We start from the raw sequence: 21,717 nt of genomic DNA, 5'->3' as shown, positions 1-21,717 counted from the left end.
TAAACCTAGAATTGTAGGCATTCTTCAACTGACTTGCATTGAATATCCATATTAATTATAGTGTAATAATATCAATATTACTATATTAAATATTAATTATAATATTTACATACTGATCCTATTCCTCAATTCTATTCAACCTTTTTCACAATGAAGAGAATAAGCTGTTTAGGACAATACTATAGTGGTCTTATATTTAAAATATATCTTACTGGAATAGATTGATTCAATCAGACACCTTCTTAGCATTCTGAAAGTCAGCAGAGAAGTCCAAAAGGCAGAAGCAATTAGAGCTATATTATTTAATGCGATGTTTGCATTTTAGTGATATAGAAGTGTCTCTGCAGAAAACAGTTTAACTTAAAGAGAGGTTATCATATGAAAAGAGATACAGGAAGAGACATACAACAAATACTTTTAAACTGCAAAACCTGGGGCATTACCTGTAAATAAGCAGAGAAGCACACTACGTCTAGCAATTGCTGTTATCATGTAGAGAGATTTTGGAATATTTATGGGCAAAATATTTTAGTGTGCTAACTACATTCAATTCACTATCAAAACAAAACAATGTCTTTCCTTTGAAGTATTTCAAACAAAGATTTTTTTTTATAAAACAACCCTTTTATTGTATAATGGAACTGTCGTGTTAATTATAATTTTTTTTACCAAGAATCTATTTTACATAACAAAGCAAATCTGCCAACTATTAAGGAAATTTTCCAGTTTTCTCTTAGAGATGATAGAAAGGGAAGTAATATCATATTTTAAATGCAAAGTGGGGATGAATAAAATTTCAGTTTAAATAAAATAAGAACATTTCTGAATCCTAAAGACAACAAAACGAGTAATCTGCTGGGGACAATATAATAACTATCTTACAATTCTATACTTTAGCCCTTAGTATTATAAAACCTTACAAGTAAGCAAAAATTTAACTGTTTTGTCTCACTGTAATGTCTTCAGCACTGTTGGCCCTGAGGCAGGTTTGAAAATCACAGGCGTATGAATGCGTCTTTTTTATCCAGCTCGTGAAGTGCCTTTTTATCCATTCAAATCTCAGCACTCAAATTCAAGTTCACATCTCTCTTGTGAGATTTTTGTTTAATTTTTTCCTTTTAAATGAACATATTAACCTGAAGGGATAAATGTTCAAAACATTACATGGAAAAAAAGAATGCCAAAAAATGCAGTAAATGAACAGATTTTGTACGTGCATCTCCTTGAGCATAGTTTTCAAAATTTACCCATGGGGCTACGCTATTCTGTTTGCTAAAATTCCTAAGATTTTATCTGAATAGCTAGGATAAAAGATCTGTGATAAGTAGGTATAACAGAAGTTAGAGTCATATTATAGGATTGTATTAAGAATCAATACTGTATGGTTTTCATTTTACTATAGAGTTTTCTTGCATGGTGCAAAAGATCTTGTACCATTTATTATTCTTGTTACTGCTTCATAAATTATAATACGCAAGAAATACAGTCCCAGTAATTTAAGTCATACAGTTTTCATTATACGGTTCCTTTAAGGAAACTCTTCAGAAGATTTCTGTGAAAGATTTGTTCCTATAAATGAACAGTTAGTGTTACATGACTTGTTCTTTAAAGGAAACAACATATCTCTTAGTCACACGGGAAATAGGAAGATAAAATCCTTAGGTATATTCAAATCCTGAGCATTGTCTGATGTGAAGCTAAACCCTGTAAAAATTAAGAAGTTCTAGTAAAGTGTTGAGGGATGAATATGTTTTATCCTTCTGCCTTCCCCCCCTTTATTCCCGGTTGGCAGTTCCTCCCCGCTCCCCATGGTGACTTCCACCTGTCATCATCACTCTTCACTGGAGGTAAGGTGGAAATCCAAAAGGGTGCCTGGCTGCAATTATAACTCACCCATAAGTGGGGGCTATTTTAATAATTCTCATTCATCACTGCTGTTACTGAAAATATGTTTGTATAGCTGGGTGAATAGTTCATAGAAAAATCCAAACCACCACCAACTCATGAAATTCATTGTTGTGTTAGATATTCAGTTCTGCTGCCCTTTGAACAATCTCTAAGACACTCAAGAAAGTTGTAAAGTTAAGCATTTGAAAAATCAGTGCAAGAACGGTATTTTGATGCCTGTTTGCTTCAAAGGATTCTCTGATTTTGCTAATTGCCTCAAAGAGGGCTTCGATTTACTGTTTGCTACAAACAGTATTCTAATTTAGTTTATCCTGGGAGTCTGCAGCTGTGTTTGAGTATGGTGATGCTTGGGGCTCGTTCAGCTATTCTTCTGAAATTCATGCTCTCAGTTCCTTGTGTGAAATGGTTTATGTCTTTGCAGATTGGACTCAACACCTTGCACTAGATGAAGACTCAGACATACTGGCCTTTGAGATAACCACGTCTCCTGGTGGGAAACCCCAAAATATTTTTAGTTAATGCATCCTAAAAATCTGAATCATCACTGTAATTATCAAACAGAAAAGAGAAGAATAATTCAAATTACCCTCTACCATAAATGCTGTGTTCTTCTAAAACTGAAGAGAGAAGCATAGTTCTAGGATGGCTCCAAGAGTTGCTTAAAGCCATGCCATCAAAATGAAAAATACTTGGGTGATTTCTTTTTTCAGTTTTACTTACAAAACAAGGTCTAATTGAATCTAGTCTAGTGATGTTAATAAACCACTGATGAACCTGCTTATTGAAGACCAGTGACTCCTGACCCATGAGACCGACTTTGTAGGTTCTGGTTGCTCGTGTGTACTGGATAGGATGTAATGAAATCAAAGTATTAACAACCACATATTAAAAACTTTTTTCCTTTGTTCTTTCTGCTAAGGGATTTCAAATTAAATCACATTTTCAGTCACCACTGAAGTGTTTTTTACAACTTGTTAATGATATTGTAATTATTGCTTCACACACAACATGCGGGCAATTTCCAGATCAAATTTGCAGCTATTTGAGTACACCAGGTCAGTCACCAGAAATAGGACATTCTGGCCGCTATTCTACATCTAACGGCTCCTGTGTTACCTAAACACTGAGACATGTCCAAACTACGAGACATTTCCCTGAAATAATTCACTATTCGTATAACTGCTACTCAGATATATTCATATAAGCTACTATAGAATAACCCATATTCAGGGCCATGAAGACGATGAAGAGATCCAAGCATCTGACACAGGGGGAGAGGCAGGGCAGGTGGGACTGTCCAGCCTGGGGAGGAGGGGGATGCTCAGGGCCACAGCCTGACCAGACTGCAGCTTCCTCTTTTGAAGGCCCAATTTAGAAAACTAAAGCCTCCTAAATTAAACCTCAGTATGAAGGTATTTCTAATGCTAAAATAGGGAAGAGCAGCACCTTTATTTCCCCTATAGAGAATGAAACCCTGCGTCCTTGCCAGATGTCTCAGGTTAGGTAACCTCTGCATTTGCTATCCTAGAATTTTTTTATATATAACAACGGCAAAAGTTTTCTTTACGTCTTTATGAAAGCTGTGCAATCAAAGATAAACTTTTTCAAATGGAGATTTTCCAGGCAGGAAACATTTAGTCCATATCCTTTAAAGCTTTCTTTCAAATTTCTTACAATTCAATATTACAGTATGAATCTGTGACTTTACTTTTCAGTTTTCAGCCCTTTCCAGAAATTTTCCTAAATTAACACTATGTGTTCTTTTTAGAGATATGCATTTGATTTTGTTCTTTCCAACTGATGGATTTTGCTGCTTGCGAATATCAGATATTGTCATCATCCTCTCTTACTCTCTCTTAAGCTATAAAATCAAAATTAACCTGTAGAGAATTCCAAAAAGACAGTACATGAGAAGGAATTTCTTTAATAAATCCATCCCCGTGCTTGTTCATTCTTGGTAATTCTCCCATAACCATGAATCCAATACAACTCATAGTACAAAATATTTTTCTTCTGCAAGTTCCCAGCTCATAAAAACAAGACAAGGTATACCATCTAATAAATTCAAAGGCAAGAATCGTGTCTTCATACACTGGAGGTGGGATTTAAAAAGCTAATACACAATTCTTTTTTTTCATTTAATTAAATCACCTATGCAATGCAGATAAAGTTTGCCATAGCTCAGTAGAAGACATAACAAAGTGAAACAATACCCAGATACAGTAAAATTCTTGACAATGGACTGTCCTCTTTTTGAGTTGTTCGGTTGCATGGGCAATTTTGGGCTTCACTATGATTGGGAATTACCCTTGTGCATTGGTGATAGAAGAGACAGTCTCAATATAAAAACCTCACAAGGAAGAGTATAGTGAATACATGTATTTACTTCAAGACTGATTCTCTTGCAAATACATTCTTCCATAAATATCTAGAGATACTGCTCTTGATATGACTGGAAAAAAGGTCCCATCTTCATTTAGTATTTTATGGGTGTATATATTCAATTGGTTGGTAAACTAGAAAAGAGACTGGATTAAGAGTCCTATGTATTTCCAGAAAACTGGTGCATGTTTTCCAGTACAACCTTTGCCTGTTTCTGAGGAAAAGGGAACTCCTCTTCTTAGGCTGAATATTCAGTTTCTCTGATGGAGTCTCCAGCTGTTAAAGTACTTCAAGTTTGTGCGTTTCGCTCTTTCATCTGGTTTTCGTAATGAGATCTTTCTACCCCTTCCTGTTTATGGATTTTTATTAATGGACTGGTCACTGGAGGTAGACTATTTCTGCCTATGTATAATTTAGTCAGCTTTATGAAATAGTCTAGTATGCTAAGAGGTCATACATCAGCTGTTGCTAAAGCAGAGCTTCTGGATAATAATGCCATGTCTCAAGGATGTCATTAATTTAAAAGCAGGTATACAAGCTTACTTCACAATTTCTTCAGAGCAGACTATGCCTAGAAGCAGAGCAGCAGCATGTGATGCAGATTTAAATATTATGCATCATATAAGGAAATAAAAGACAAAACAAATTCTCTATGCTCTCAGCTTCTCCAGCATTAAATATGGAAATGCAGCATGAAGCATACAGCTCGTTTTATTGCAAGTGTTCTATCAAAGTCCTCCAAAGTTTACTACTCTCTCTGCTTGTAACTCCAACTTCCTTTCTACTTGTGCTTGGCCTAGTTTCACTCCTACAGCTGATGCTTCTTCAAGGAAAAAAAAAAAAAAGTGTGAGAAGAGATTGACACAGAAACATGAAGAGCAAAGCATTTAAAACAAAACCAAGAAAAAAGGACGTGTTTGCCATTTTATATTTCATTGTTATACCTAGCCATTTCTTACTGGTAAAAATACATATGGGGAATGTTCCTTACATTTTCCTTTTCATTTACTTTTATTTTATTTGCTTTTGTGTTTAGCTTTTCAATCACCAGTTCTTTATGCTTCATTCTGGGACGTCTTCAGTGACAAAGGTCATGTTGTAAAGGAAAATGCACCCTTAGACAGTAACCAGGAATATGTCCCCTCTACCTTGCTTGTGCACTTAAAATGCTTTTTATTTTATTAAAAAAATGTGCATCGTCTGCCTGCTAAAAGCATAAAAAATCTTTTGCATTAGCTGTCACCAAATACTTATAATGAAATTTAATGTGGAGCAGAACTGCTTTGTTTCTCTACTAACTCTCAGCTCCTCTTTTGAGAACTGTTTTAACGTGTCCCAGCTTGGCTTCCCCCAGGACTCCGCGCCTCTTACTGACTACACCAGCGCTCAGGATTTCTCTCTTTTTAAACACAAGCAACAAAACAAAACCCCAAGACCAATAAAGTGGTGATTTCAGTCTGGAGTGGATTTTTTTCCCCTTCCTTCTATTCGGTGGGATAAAAAAATGCTGGCAGAATGGGATGGTTGAACGCAACATTAATTTTGGGGACATTCATGCTGAATGACTATCCGAAAAACACAGAATCAGTGTACCAGCAATGGAGATCCATCATACAGATATAAATCTTTCCTTTAGTGGTTAACAAGCAACACAAAATATTGTCTAATACTATTTCTCTTTATTGGATGGAGATTTTCCTCTTCTTTTTTGATATTTTAAACTCACATTTAACCACTGTGTTTCACGTAATGACATTTGGTAAACTATGGGCTTGATTTAGCCTCCACTGATGAGAACTGACATTTTCCCACTGACTTCTCCCAACACCTTCTCTCATCTATGAAAATAAACATCTTTTCCAAGTGATGAATCATAAAGAAGCCAAATAATCTTACATTTTCTGTCTTGCTCATCTTGTTTTCATTTATTGGGCCAGTCAGTCCTCACCCCAGCCAGAAAACACTGTAAGTGACCTGAAAGTGGGCCGATTTTTGTGTAATCAAAACCAATAACACAGGCTTTAAAAACTTCTAGTTGGAGCAGAAAGAGATGGACGGCAAGGTGTGAGGCTTGGTTGGGTTTCTGCTTTCTCCTCACTTTTTTCTAGAGTGACACTGTGTTAGAGCATAGGCATGAAAGCAAAATAAGACCAAATGTTTGTGTTCACACCGTATGGAAAAGCAGTATCTTACTTATACTTTAGAGACAAACAGCCTCTTAGAGGATTTATGCTTGCTGGCACGCAGGGCTGACACAACCGTTGGCCTTGGATATTCATCACCAGCAACACTGCAAACCCATGCCCAGCAGCCCGGTTTGCTCTGCTGCTGGCGAGCTTCTACCACCACCAAATGGTGGTGATGGGAAGGGAGGAAGGCAACATCCCAGCCTCCGAGGTCCCTGTCCTCTGTGGCATTGAATGGGCCAGGAAGAGCTGGGCTGGGCTTTCTCACCTGGAGAGCATCAAGCTCCCAACTCAACACTGGGATGGGGAGGAAAGGTGGGAGGGGATAAATAAATATTTTTCAAACAGTAAAATCTGGCTTAGTGCTGCTGAAAGAAAGCATGCATGAAAAGGCTGACAGTGGTATTTTTAAATAACAGTCCGGTTTAAAACATAATGCTGATAATGCAAATCTAACTCATTAAAAGCAAGAGCTTTGCTAATACTTCATCAAGGCATCCTGAGTAATCCAGACTGTTATAGGATAAATTATACAATGTTTTGAATTTGTATTTTTGGGTGACAGACTTTTTTAGCCTGGCTTACGCTTGCCATCACTGCAAACCACACTTCCCAGAGTTTCTCTATGTATCGTGTAGCACCTGCTCAAATTTACCCAGGACTCAGGGAGATGTGCATGGCTTTCCCCTTAGAGTTCATGGTACAAAACACACAGGAGAGTATGCAAAATATAATGTATTCCCTTGACAAGCTGCAGCATGATGCTGCCATAGTGGATTTAAGATAGTCAGTGCCTATGAAGCCCCTATGTAATCAGGAGGGAGGAATCCTCAAAAGTGGCTCAGACCATACAGGAGTGAGGGACACTGTTCCCTCAAAAGCAAGCAGATTGCCCAGTCCCATTCTTCTGTTGTATGCAGCCTTTGCTTTTCCTCACTTTAATACCATTTAAAATATTAGCATACATAATTCTACTTCTGTAGGAGTACACAGAAACAGAAGCAAAATAAAGTATATAGGCAAAGACTGTACATGGAAGAATAAAATGTTAGAGACTAATTACAGCAATGTTACTCAAAGCAGACAGCTTGATTGTTTAGATTTCACAGAAAGGAAAATCTAGAACAGGTTTGTCAACAGGTTTCTGACGAGCCCAAATGACATTTCACACTTTTACAGATGCTACTATCTAATTATTCCAATAAGACTAATGCTTAATGGTGTTTCAAAATCCTAGACACTAATTTCAATGGTTTTAGTTTTTTAAAGTATATAATATTGACATTTACAACTGGTTGGATATATGGCACAGAGTTTTTACCTGTTAGATAAAGTGCAACATATGTGCAGAATTACCTTTCAAAAAAAAAAAAACCAGACAGTGGTGAACAGATCCAACTATAAATAGTTGTTCAGATACAGATCTATACTGCTAACATAGTGCTTCTTTGTAATTACAGAATGCTGTCATCTGTAAGAAAAGGCAAATCTATGAAATATTTCTCCATATTCAGCCTCCACATTCAGCATATTCATGCTGAATTATGCCATAATTCAACCCATAATATGAATATATACAACAAACTTGCATATACACATCCACATGGATGTGCTTAGGCACCCTAGTATATACATTACTGATAGCCAGTATAAACAGACAAGAACTCTAAAGTCTCTTCTATTCCTGATAGTTATCTGCTACATGATCATGGACATTTCACTTAAAAATAGACGTGGGTGAAACCATCCAACAGTTTTATTTCTCTCCACTAATGCCTTACTGGCTGGATTTTCATATTGCTAAACATCAGAAGGGCAATTTCAGATCGTGAAATAGGACTGATTTTATCCTCTCAAGTCTGTGAGGGTCTCCACTTGTAAAATGGAAGGTAATACTTTTCTCTGTTTAGCAATAGTTATGCAGATTTAATCTAAGTTTAAAAAGAATACAGTTATAAAAGGACAATCATTATTTACTTATTGTTGATGCACTGATTTTAGTCTATAGTTAATAAAAGTGAACTACTCCTTGTATGAGTAAGTTTCCAATATTTCTGATCACTACAGTGCAAGGAAATTCAGAAAGGTCATAATGTCTAGCAAAGAGTACCGTGAGCTGGGAGTACAGGAACCTACAGCCAGTAGCAAACTGCCCTCTCTTTGATGATGAGATAGCAAAAAATTTGGATATTATTGCTGTCATATTGCATTGTTCTCATAGGAGAACCTACTGCCATCTTCTTTATTTTTAGCCCATTTCCAACCCACCTCTCTAGGTCCGCAGTAAAAAATGGGAAGCAAAACTGGGGGTGGAAGGCAAGAGGGAATGGGAGATGCAGGGGAGGAAGGCGTTAGCACAGCTCCATCCTCCTGCTTCAGCACTGCCGTGCCTGCCAGCACAGAGACATCTGGTACACAGCAACAGCCATTGTTAATGTGCAGAAGCTATTTCCCAAGTTGTTAAAACTTTTGAGCAACAAGATCTCTAAGAATTACATGTTGATTACTGCAGATTTTCTTGGCAAGTATCATGTCACTGTGATTTATAATTAACTCTATCTACTTTTTCTATTTGTTCTCAGAATGCATCATGTTGTAGTAACATAAAACACTTCCAGCTTGAGCATTTTTAAAGCATTTTGTGGTTGTCAGTGAATATAGGCTGGCATAATCCTTTACAGTCAGGTGTATACGACCCCCACACCTCCAGGAAACCAGATGACATGGACTGGACAAGGATGCGGAAGCAAAAACAGAACAGAAGCTAGGCTAGCTCACTCCAGGTTTGCAGGACATCGTTCTAATTCCACCTCCCATTTCAATAAAATAATGTGGTTGTGAAAACTTGCACTTATTTTTTAATAATTTCAAAAGGTGAAGTGTTATAAGTATATTTATTGTTTTTATAGTTAGAGTTATTTTTATTATCTTCATATACTTAGAATTGCCTGTACTGATATTTGGAACAATACTTCCAGTGTTTATAATTACAGTTACTTAACCTGCAATATAGCCATATAAGCAGTTTAAAAGTAATTTGGAATTTCATTATTGTGGCAAAGGAATGTGTAATTCTCAAAGTCTTCGCTGTTAACCAAGCAAGGTGATGTCACCCAATGAAACACACAGAACTGGTTCTGTCCTGAAGTTTCCATGATGCTCTTCTCTCTAGTTTTAAAGAAGTTCGTGTAAGTTATGTATCTCTTTTTTTGCCCCTGAGAAATTATTCTAATGTCTAAAAGAGTTGCCCTAAGGAGTATTTTTTAAATACCAGATATTCATGTCCAAAGCATTGCTCCTTTTCCCCTGTAAATAACTACAGAAAACAAATATTCACAGATGAGCAAGTGGCTGCAAAGACACTAGCTTGTCCAAGTCAAGTTTCATCTTCAGCTTTGTCAAGGAGCTTGCACAGTACTTGCTGGTCCAGTAGCTCAGGTTCCCTACGAATCACATTGTTCCATTACCTTTTTAAAAAAGAAACTTAGTATCAATAAATATTTCTAACACTTCCCCAGCTCCTTAAATTCCTCTCTATAAAGTCACCTTTCTCATGCCAGAGCTGAGGAGACCGGCAATTCCACAAATGTCCATGGGTTTCCATCATCCCTTGCAAGTGAGCAGTGAATTACTTTCCCATATTCAATATCAGCATCCAACACCAAATCAAAGTGAAAATAAGTTGCAGCTGAATGAGCAGCAAGATGGTGAGTGTGGGTCATACCACACAGCTCCTGCGCCTTAGAGGGAATGGCTGAAGGCTTTTTTCTGACGATGCAGAGATGGAAGGATGGCTAGTCAGGCATCAAAATACCCACAGAACAAATTGTAACGCTATTGATGTGCCATTTAATTGTATACATGGTAAAATTACTTATTGGTGGCAACCTGGAGCCTTGAATAAGATATTTATTACTTCAAATAAGTGATTGATTCTAAAAGTATATACAGACATAGTTATGATGCCACGTCTTCAGTGGCATCAGCAGACAAGGGATGCTGCAGGGAAAGTTTTGCTCTTTGGGAAACCTGTAAAATCAGCGCAGCTTCCATTTGTCTCACTTTTTAAATATTAACTGGACTTGACAAAAGGTTTTTATCAGATCATAGTATTTCAGCCAGGATATTTAGTATGTCAGATGTTATTAGTTTTAATCAGGCTAAAAGCAAGATGCTGACCTCAGTCTTTCATGCAGACATACAGCAGACATGCTGCTTTCGGTCAGGCGATGAAGGGACACAGCTGTGCTGCCACGCGTTAGCCACTGCTTAAGAACGTTTGATGTGTCCTTTTGTTTTATTTTCCAGTTTCTTTCCATCCTGTTTTTATAGAAATGGTTTTCATATACAGATCTATGTTTTCATTGATTACAATGAACAGAATTCCTGACACGGCACGTTTTGATTGCATTAATTAGAATATTGTGAGGAAGAATTTACTAAAAATCTTACCATGACAAAGTTTTGACCCTAAAATACTTTCAATGTTTGCTCCTCAATCTTAGAGAAACAGAAGATAACATTTTCAAAAATGTTGGGAATGAATTTGAGGATAATCGGTGTTTGTGCACCTCCTTAGCAAGACTTCACTAAATATTTAGATTAAAACCCTGTTTGCAAGATAAACCCAGCATGTTCTAGATCTACCCTACATCAGGTATTTTTTTACATCCTCTTTCAAATCTAGGTGATGAAAAAGATGACACTCTGAGTAAGAGTTACAGAGATTGGTCTCCAACACGCTCCAAGGCTATTTAACTGTCTGTCTTTGTTAACATCACTCCAAGAAAAATTAAACTTTTAAACATAGGACACCTTTTTTTCTCCTGACAACTGACAGTCTAAAACTACAGAAGTTGAAATAACAGTAAATCCAATGAAAAACCAATCAGATAAATCACAGTAATCACAGTGTTCACTGTGAAAGGCAGCAGAAAGCTCAATAAAATATTATACTGTTTACTCAGGGTACAGAGTTCCAAAAACACTTGCAATGTGGAAATGATGGCAATGAATAACAAAATAATTACTAACTCAGTTTTTCCAGGCCAGCCCGATTGCCTTTAATTGAATCAACAGGATGGCAAAGAGGCATTCAGAGAGGAAATAATAGAGCCTTCAGTAAGGGCAATCAGAAGAACATAGGATCACAGAACTGTAGAATCATTTAGGTTGGAAAAGACCTTTAAGGTCATCAAGTCAAACCGTTAATCTAGCACTGCCAAGCCCACCACTAAACCATGTATGTACTTATATATAATGAAATGCTTAAAAGTGTTATAAGCCAAATTTTATGTCTTTAAAACAATACTCCTGCAGTTCGTTACAGTTACAAAATAACATTTTGGAGGATCTGTTCAAATTAAATTGCATTTGGATAAAGTAATTGTAATTAAAATCTCTGCCTTCCCACACTCTATTTTCATAGGATCATAGAATCATTAAGGTTGAAAAAGACCCTTAAGATCATCGAGTCCAACTGTTAACCTAACACAGCCAAGTCCACCACTAAACCATGTCCTCAAGCACTGCATCTAACCTTCTTTTAAATACCTCCAGGGATGGAGACTCAACCACTTCCCTGGGCAGCCTGTCCCAGTGCCTGACTACCCTTTCGGTGAAGAAGTTTTTCCTAATATCCAACCTAAACTTCCCCTGGTGCAGCTTGAGGCCGTTTCCTCTCGTCCTATCACTTGTTAATAGGGAGAAGAGACCAACCCCCACCTCGCTACAATCTCCTTTCAAGTAGTTGTAGAGTTTCAGATGACAATTGTATTTCTGAGGTACTATATAATGGAAAAAACAGCATTCCAATTTTAGTCTCCCAAGCAAGTCTTGCAATGAGTGTTGACTCCTTCTTGAAAGAAACTATCAGGATTTTTGCCATTGAGTTCAGTGGGAGCAGCATATTCAATGGATATGAAAACTTAAAAAAAGCATATTCAATAAATACAAAATCTTTAAAAAGGGGTAGTTTTGGCAGCCTTGATAATTTCTTGCATTATACGATGCAATCACACATCACGTTCTGCTATGAGCGACTTTTAGCTAATGGATCACCATAGCTCCAAAAACATGCACAGACACATGACGTCATGGAGTCAGCATCTTCTCTCTGCTAGTGGCCAGCACAATGCTAGGCTTTAGGCAGGGGGGTATGCTGTCAGAGATCTAGAAACACTTGATAAGGCTATCCACAATCCTAACTGAGTGGTACTAGCTATGAAATTATTTTCACATTTTTCAAAGTCAAACACCTCTGATTGTAAATTCCTTAATAAAAGCCTTTTCATTGAGATGTGGAAGACTATGGAGGTTATCTGCACTTTAATTAAAAAGGAATAAAAATTAAAAATAAAAGCTGGCCCAAGAGCTTTTGTTCACATCATCCACTTTAGATTATTCTAATGAAAAGTAATAGATTTGACCTGTATTTGCCTTAATGCCAGTAAGAACCAGAAGAGACCCACCGCACAGAGCAGACGCAGCCACCAGCTCACTCTTTGATAAATTCTCATTCTGAATTGGCTTTCTTTCCAAAATCATTCTTAAAATTTTTCTTTCTCAAAGTTTCATAGTCTTTTTTACAACTTGGGTTTCACACAACATTTCCAACTGGTTGTTTTTGTTTTATTTGATGGAGGTCTCCTGTTTATAGGGCGTGAGCTTACCAGACCAATGCTTTAGAAAGGATGAGAGATGCTGTGCCAGCAGGAAATATCAGGCTGCTTATGCACCTCTCCAGCTTGGTAGTGGAGGGGACGAAGAACCGAAAGAACCTAATGAACACAAAACTCAGAATTTAATCATCTACATTTTTGCCCTTTGCCTGACATTATTATGTTCTTTAACCTAAGTTTTGCGTTTTGTGTTTGGTTTTTTTTTTTTTTTTTTACTCATTTTTTTTTTCCTCCTTACTTCTGCTTCTGGCATTGCCGTATAATGCAAGGAGTTGCTGAAAGACACTTTGGACTCTGCTGAGCACACATTTTGTAAAACTCTCACAGGTCACAAAACAACTCATTCAACTTAGTTCAAATGTAACAGAACCAATACACTTCAGACCAGACAGCAAAAGATTATTTTGTGTAGATTATCCCTTGCCTACAGATTTCGGAAGATGTAAATTTCAGACTTATAATGAAAATTCAGTTGCAGCCATGATTGTAAAGCACCTCCAATGCTGCAGAATTATGAGTTTCAGACTAGTACAGTCCTGTTCTACTTCAGATAAAATATTCCTGATTTACGTCCTTGTAAATGAGATCACCTGCTAATGCAAACATTTTCATGATTTAAGTCTTTCAAAGAAGGGTAAAAGCCATTCATACATATTTTAGAGAGAGAGAGACCCTGCAGCTCATTTGAATGCTGTGAGAGGTACAAATGTGGGAGGAATTTAATGAATGGATAAAAAATACAAATCCTGGAGAAAACATTCTGATCGGCCATTAACGATGCATTAATGATTGTGGATGCAGCCTTTGGTAACAGCAAGTCCAAGTATGCTGTTAGCTGGAGTGTGTGGTTTGTTCGACTGGGGGGCCTCTATCATTGAGCAAATCTCACTCAGCCACCTCCACCTCTGGAACAATTTTTCTTTTTCTTCTTGTGCTGAGCAGGGACAAGATGATAACAGTGGCTGGCACTAGCGAGTTAATTTTATAACGAAAACTGACATCCTACTCAAGTGCTAGCAATTTAAGAGAGTAATGGATTGTCAGTTTTAGCTGGAAAGTGGTTGTTACATGATTTTAGAAGTCTTTTGCATATTTATTTTGTCCCACTTTAAATAAATTTAGGTAAGATTTATCTCGTTAGCTCCAAATGCAAGTCCCTCTTGGCCTGATTGAGGAAACAAATTAGACTTTGCAAACATTGCAAAGACTAAATCAATACATTAATATTTAGGGGACATTAAGGAGGTTTATTAAACAGAAAAAGGGCCTTGAGTATTACTTTGGAAATATCATACATGTTTAAATAAAAAACATAGGTTGTGGTTTCTGACTGAATCTATAAATCGCATTTACATAGTTAACTGAATTATTTACATGTACACCATGTCAAGTGCAGACTGAATACAGAAATGAGATGATGTAGAGAGGGCAGAACAGGAGTAAGTGCCATGTCTCACATGCATAGGGTCTGTCCTGGGAAGAGACCCAAACATGCCCAGCACAGGCTAGATTAAAATAAAAATTAAGATGTCTAGTAACTAATGTAAGAAAGTTTCTGTGTCACCGATTCCCTGGTATTAGCATTTTGGTACTAATGGAAAGCATTGATGTAACCAGGAACCGGGCTCCTGCAGGACAGGGAAGGCAGAGGGTGCAGCAAGGGTAAGCACAGGCAGCAGAGAACGTGGGGAGCTGGAGACAGGGGGTGGCAAAGGGAATGAAACCTGTTATCTACACCTCTAAGCCTAAACCACGGACCTATCTGAGCTGTGCATCCATGACAGACCAAAATACAGGCTTGAAAAAACACCCCTCAATCCAGACTGTGCCAGCGGATCCTGGTGCTGCTGTCACCAGGAGCATTGCCAGGCTCCTCATTCACGTTCAAGGAGACAAACAGAGATGTCAGATCCTTAATCCTGTTGTTAGGAAGTCCACAGTCACAAACCTCACTCACCAACATCACAGTCATGCTGCCCCACCAGCCCCCGTGGGAACTGCCGTCCCAGACCCTGGACACTCTCCCTGGACAGCCCACCCACAATGCAATGGGGACCAGCACCTTCTCCTCATCTCAAAATTCACACATGGCTAAGTTACATTTGCGTAGTCTTATAAAAGTGCTCTCTCTTAGCTGGTATGTTTATTTTCCCTTCCTGGGATCCACACCAAGTGTATTAATAAAGCATAAAAAAATTCTCCCTGAACGTTCATTTCACTAGGTTAAACGGAGCAATCTTTTTCAGATGTGTTCTTCATTCTCCTAATCATCCTGGTAGCCCTCCCTTGGCGGCTGAGGTCCTTTTGGACACCGTATTCTGGCCTCTATCTCCCTGGAGTCACAAACAAAAAGCCTGACTTGGGCTTTCCTCACATGATGCAATAGCATCATTACTGTGTCCTGACACACGGAGAGAAATGGATACTTTGGGCTGTGACCTGTTGCTCTGCCCTGTGACAAAATTAATTCTCGAGGACATTGGTAAACATGTCTTAATATTTTTGCAAATTGAAAGGGAAACACAGCTTGGAGAATGCAATTTAAACTTTGGTAAAATAACTGTCAGATTAGAAATGGCAGAAATTGCAACATTTTGCTAGAAAAATTATAAGCACTATAGTGCGGTAAGAGGTATTTAATTTTTTTACTTTACCGTGGCAAACATCTGATGTTTAAATCATCTGCAGTTCATGACTTTTCAGATCAAGCATCTGGCACTGAGGTAGACTGAGTTGATTACAAACTCCTACCTTCTAAACTTTTAATTAATTACTTCATAATTCTCACTTCTTTTTAATAAGGTCACTGAAATAAAGTTAACTGGATTATCTTCCTCTCTTTCATGTGATTTTTCTTTCACTGATGTAAATGTGGGCTAAAGACACATTAGGCTTTTTTCTTTTTTATTAACTATCTTGATGAATTTTCTTGGTACAAAAAGGTGTAACTATGTAAAAAGTAACAGCGATCTAGACTTGACTTGGTGGTCTTGTTAAGGTGTTGAGTGGGGATTTGGGAGACTGGAACTCAACTTCAAGCTCTGCCAGAGATTCCTGATTGACTGTGGCCAAACTCCACTAGGTCTTGCTGCTCTCTCTATCTGCGTGTGGGACAGTGATGGAGAGGCTGCTGCTTCCCTTCAGCCGTGGTTATTTACTGATCATGTTACCTTTCTATGTTTTACTCACAGAAATTAAGGCATCTTTACCACATTAAAATGTATTTATTCTCTGAAACACTTACATGAATATGTTCAGAAATTCTAAGCCCAAATAGCAGAGAAGAGGATGTTCAAAATGACAGCTACTGGATCTGTGTGTATTGAAGGACCTCACACACGTCAAAAAAAAAAAAAAAAAAGAAAAAAAAGAGAGAGTTGGATTTACACAGCTTTTAAAGCAGAGTTTCACAGCAAATAATTTTTCAATATGGAGTTTGAACCTATTTGGGAGCTTATGATCAGACATAAGTCTTTATTCATTTAATTTGTGACACAATGCACGCACCCCTGGCTCTTACAGCTCTGCTGTTTTCAGCAGGAGAACGTTGTCTTTCAACATTACTCAACAGAATACAGCCTGTAGGGCAGAGGAATTTTAAAGGGCTAAGACTTTGCTTTTAAATTTTCTTTTTCTCCTGTCATTTCATGTGCTGCTCTAGGTTTGCTGCTGATCATCTATTCACAATTTAAAAGGAAACCCAGCCCTTTGACTGAATGATTTTACTTTGGCAAAAGACCTGCTTTTCCCTTCATTTATTTCCCCCCAATAGCAGAAGTTGTTTCTAATCTTGAGATACAAAGCCATGAACAATATTAAAAGGAAACATAAAACTGCTTTCACAAAATGTTATTATACCATCCCTATGAACCATATTCAGCAGGAAAGGATATATAAGCTTATAGCACCAATTAGCTGTTTGATGTTTCCTTTACAGTCTCGGTTACTTTCAGACAGGTCAATCTCCATCTCAAAGGATCCATGAATCTTGCACACTTACCTCCTGAGTCTCAGCACACAGAAGGTGAAGTGATGGCTTTATTAGCGGTGTAAGTATGAAGCAACCTGATTAAAAGTGCTTACATGCACAAGTCCCATTCAGGTCCACTGGAGAGATAATGACAGTAGTAAGTGTGATGCAGGTCTCTTTAAATTACCATGCAAAATCCAATATTGATTCAAGGTGGGATCCCACCTATGTGGGATGAGTGATTGGTGTGATTCACATCCAATCCACTGAGCATCCATTGCATGGCTGATAATTATTAATATCTATAGTAATATGTTCATAAAGATATGAGCCGGAATGGAAAGAAATGGCCACAATCATCACCGAAATGGGATGGGGCATCCTCTAGAGCTGCTGATCCTGCTCTGCCACTCAGTGGATGCAGGACCCCTCTCTACAAGCAGGGAGCTCAGCAGCTTTCCCTTCTTGCTAAGTACTACGGCAACTACACAGGAAAAAATACAGGAACAGTGATTTTTTTTTAACTTTCCCTTGAAAATGGCTCACTTTTTCTGGCTATGCTTCATGGAACTGGTCCCTACTTCCTACATAAAATATAGCTGAAATAATATTGGAGTAACTGAATATATATATACAATTGAAATAATAATTGATACTGTCACAGCTTCTTCATTCCAACTTCCCAACCTGATAGCATACAAATACTTCTGCAATCCATGAACAACCCCCGCCACGTAAACAGTACGTTTACAGGTCTTCACCAACAGCTGCCTCTGAGGAAGGTTATAACAATGACTAAGTGATGGCTTTTTGGCTGTACTAATAAAATTATGTTCTTTATGCAACAAATACACTTAGCTCTTACAGAGCTACAGTCTAACATTCTTACAAACCATCAGGGTCTAGAGGTCCAGTGGTTAAGGATAATTAGTTTGAGAAGCATTTCATACACGTTATTTGTAACGGATTTTGGTGTGCCATATGGATTAATAGAGATTGCCATTTAAATTCTTCTTGTTTATATTCATTGCTTTATTACTCATAAAAATGCAAAAGAAAATGTTAATGACGATTACACCAAAGACTAATAAGTTAAAGCCTTAGGTTATACTTTGCATTTCTGAAGATATAAATGCAATCACTTAATAATTATGCATATTTTTAACTATTGAGTTATTATTTCTCTATATACTTGTAGTTAGCCTAATTAATTTTAAGCTCCTGTTTATATGTTTTATACATGCAATTAATTTCCAACTTTTTTTTTAGCCCCTTGCATGAGGGCATTAACTATTATAAAGACAATCAAAACTAAGAATTATTCACCCTGGAACAATACAATAAATATTACCTGCAATGGTGTAAAACTGACACTGTTGTCCTGCAGTGCTTGTAAACAGAAAACTGTCTCATGGAATTAAATGGATGTTCTTATTAACAATATTGGGATCTTAGTATTTCTGTGAGAAAACTGGTCTAGAAGAAACAAAAACTATGGATTTTAATGCAAAATCAGCTTATTTTGTAATCACCGATTTATTTTGATTTTAATGAATTTCTATTAAATTTCTAAATCTAATAGAATTTCTATTTTTGAAAAATTGCTTTATTCATTCTAATTTTGCTTTTTTAAGCTGATGAGTTAATTCTTGCTTTTATAGCAATGCTTGTGATGGCTCACACCACAGAAGACACTTGAGATGCTCAGATGAAATACTGCATCTTTTTTTACAGAAAACTTCATACTTAAAGCTTCATGGGGTAGGACACATCCATGCAGGCAGGCAAGCTGAGTGCCACGGGAATAGAAAGAAGACCTTCAGTGCTGATGGTGTATAAAACGCCCTGGTGAATCCTTCCTTGCAGCTAAGGTGCGCCAGGAAGAGGATGAGCTTTCCAAAGAGTGACCTGCCATCCTGCCCGTCAATGTGGGAGCACTGTGAGATGAAGGATTTTTGTGCTTTCTCCCAGGCTGCCCTTGAGGAACTGCCTCTGAAGGAGCTCACAAAACAATTCATTTTCCTCCTTTAAAATTCTCATCAAAATAGTCCTGTAGGAGAGTTGGAGCCAGGCTGTTGGGGTGCCGGCGCAGCTAATGGCCATGCCACCTGCAAACTCTGCATGACAGATTGCGCTCTAGCATCTGTCTCACTGCATCCATCAGTCATCTTTTATTTGATACTTTTATTAAATGATCATCAAAGCATGTCCTGTGGCCTTGTGCTGTACTCAAGGACAGTCGGGTCCTGATCCGCGGTGACCCTTCCACAGCATGCTGCATTAGCAGCACTGGCTATTTCTGAACACATCTTGACATCATAAAGGAAACAAGGATGTTTCTGGCAATATTTGGTATCAATGTTAAAATGCAAAGGCTGTAAACCTTCTGTGAACTCAGCACCTGATTATGCACCTTTACATGGTGACTAGGCTGAATAACAGGCAAAACAACCAAGTTTTGAGCCATGCAGGAGACCTCTACCAAACTGACAGATACCCACAGAGTACCGCTGCAGGGAACTATACCTTGAATATTGTACTGGTATTTTCCTCTTATATTTTTACATCTTGTTCAATTGTCAGCAAAGCAGGACTGAGGATTTAAACCTGATTTTGGCAAGTTGGAGACCTTCTGGGCTACTTATCTATTTGCAGGGGCCCAGAGCCAATGGCACGTAAGTCTATGGCTACATACATCGAAGACAGAAAGAAAGTAAGAAAGAAAGAAAGAGAGAAAGAGAGAGAGAGAGAGAGGAAGAGAGAAAGAGAGAAAGAAAGAAGCTTTAAAATGTGCTTAGCTGATGTTCCCCATCTATAAACTATTTTTTTCTAGTACATCTCCAATAACGATTTGCAATTGGTTTAAACACATACCTTGTACAGTTAAGTGCACCTGCATCGTTCTAGGAGTGTGTTGAGTTTGCACAGAACAAGTGTATGGACCGTCATCTGTCACGTCTACATCCTGTATCTGCAGGCTATATTCTCTTCTATTTGCTGTTGCGATTGAAACTCGAGGATCTACTGACCACTTATCACTTCCAGCAAAAATAATACTTGACCGATTCAGCCAGGCACCTTTTGAAGCTCCATCTTCCAAGTAACACCTGGGAGAAAAGGTGAAACTGTAAGTATGAAAACATAGGAGCTTTTAAATACCATTAACTTGCTATTGATTTTTAGACTGAATACAGCTATAATATATTAGAGTTGAACCTCAAAACATGGGTCCTTTGTTAATTCACAAATCATTATAAAACCAAAAGCCTATCTTACAAACACACGATAAACATAAATATATTTTTCTGCTATGTTCTTCTTTTCTGATTTTCTTGCTGTGACTTTTCAGTGGAGCAGTAGGTAGAAAGTCTCAGTTATTTCTGAACTGGACTCAATGACTTCATCAGAGCAGCCCTTTCTGCTCCAGTTTCAGCCCGTAAGGATCAGGAGTAGGCACGTGTGCCTATGCAAAATTATTGTCCTTTTCTTAAGACACCATAAACTTCTGCTTGCTTAGGTAAGGAATCAAGAGTCCTTTTCCACCAAAAACTATAATGACATCTTAGAATCCAAAGCAATATTTTTTTCTTTTCAAAAGGTTATTAGATTTGTCATTGCTAATCATATTCAAGACATCTTGTTTAAAGCAAACATACATTCAATTAGCATGGATTTCCCTGCTGACAACATCAATGAAATATAAAGCATAGATCTACTAAATATTTTTTAAAACATCTTTGGTACAGTAGTGACTCAAGTAAATGTGATTTGTTTACTATGCCATACTTTAGCTTTTTTACAATTATTATTAGAGCAGTAACTAAAAATAGTTCTCTTCAGGTTATAATAGTCACCTTAATTGGATCTCGGTGAATAGCAGCACCCCTACAATCAGAAGCAGATGTACCCCAGACAGATTCCTTCCCTTCTAAATTTTAGTTTAAAAATATTCCTCCATAAAGTAAAGACTTTGTGGTTTGTTTTTTTTTTTTTTTTTTAAATGAGTAAGAAGTACAGCTGGAGAATGAAAACACGTATATCTGAAGAGTTTGACAGAATTTCTACACAACATCTTGGGGGTTTGAACATGGCACCAGAGATTGCAAGGGAATTGCGAGCTGAACACACCAGTGTAGGTACTGCAAACTGTCTGAAACTAATCAGTTGAGAAATATAAAGAACAAGGTATATTGCAAAATCTAATTTGTAGTCTGTTTCACCATCTGTAGACTCAAAAAACAGTCGGAGTATTAAAGGTCAATGTTAATTGAAAATTTTTTCTGTAGATATGCAACAAAAAAAAAGCCACCCAGCCGTAACAGAAGTATAACCTTCTACTGAGGTAATTAGGCACTGCAATGTGCTGCTGTTGTCAATATTTTCTATTGTGTATTAGGAAACATTTGTAATTTGTCTCTAAAATAGCTTTCCATCTTAAGTTGCTCACTTGCACTGGGATGAAGAGAACTGCACTGTGCAGGATACTATTAAATGTCACTGACAAGTCCTAAGAATAGCATGGCATCAAGTGCAATTACTAAAACTTCGTGAAAAAAGTGGTAAGAAGCTGGTGAATAACGGTGACAGTACT

At 37.5% G+C, this 21,717-nt stretch overlaps 1 protein-coding gene across 1 annotated transcript in view; it reads right to left on the bottom strand.

The window, feature by feature from the left end:
- NEGR1 (neuronal growth regulator 1) overlaps positions 1-21,717 on the bottom strand; it is a gene marked incomplete at its 3' end in the record, with an annotated part of 293,377 nt that overhangs the window by 136,530 nt on the left and 135,130 nt on the right. Inside the window, exon 2 of the mRNA XM_082312536.1 lies at positions 20,001-20,233. Within this exon, the coding sequence (XP_082168662.1) occupies positions 20,001-20,233 (233 nt within the window). The remainder of the gene's footprint in view (positions 1-20,000; positions 20,234-21,717) is intronic.

The sequence above is a fragment of the Platalea leucorodia genome, assembly GCF_965183815.1.
Source record: "Platalea leucorodia genome assembly, chromosome: 5".
In the NCBI taxonomy this organism is placed as follows: domain Eukaryota; kingdom Metazoa; phylum Chordata; class Aves; order Pelecaniformes; family Threskiornithidae; genus Platalea; species Platalea leucorodia.
The sequence above is the reverse complement of the archived record's forward strand: the minus strand, read 5'-3'. Positions and strand labels throughout refer to the sequence as shown.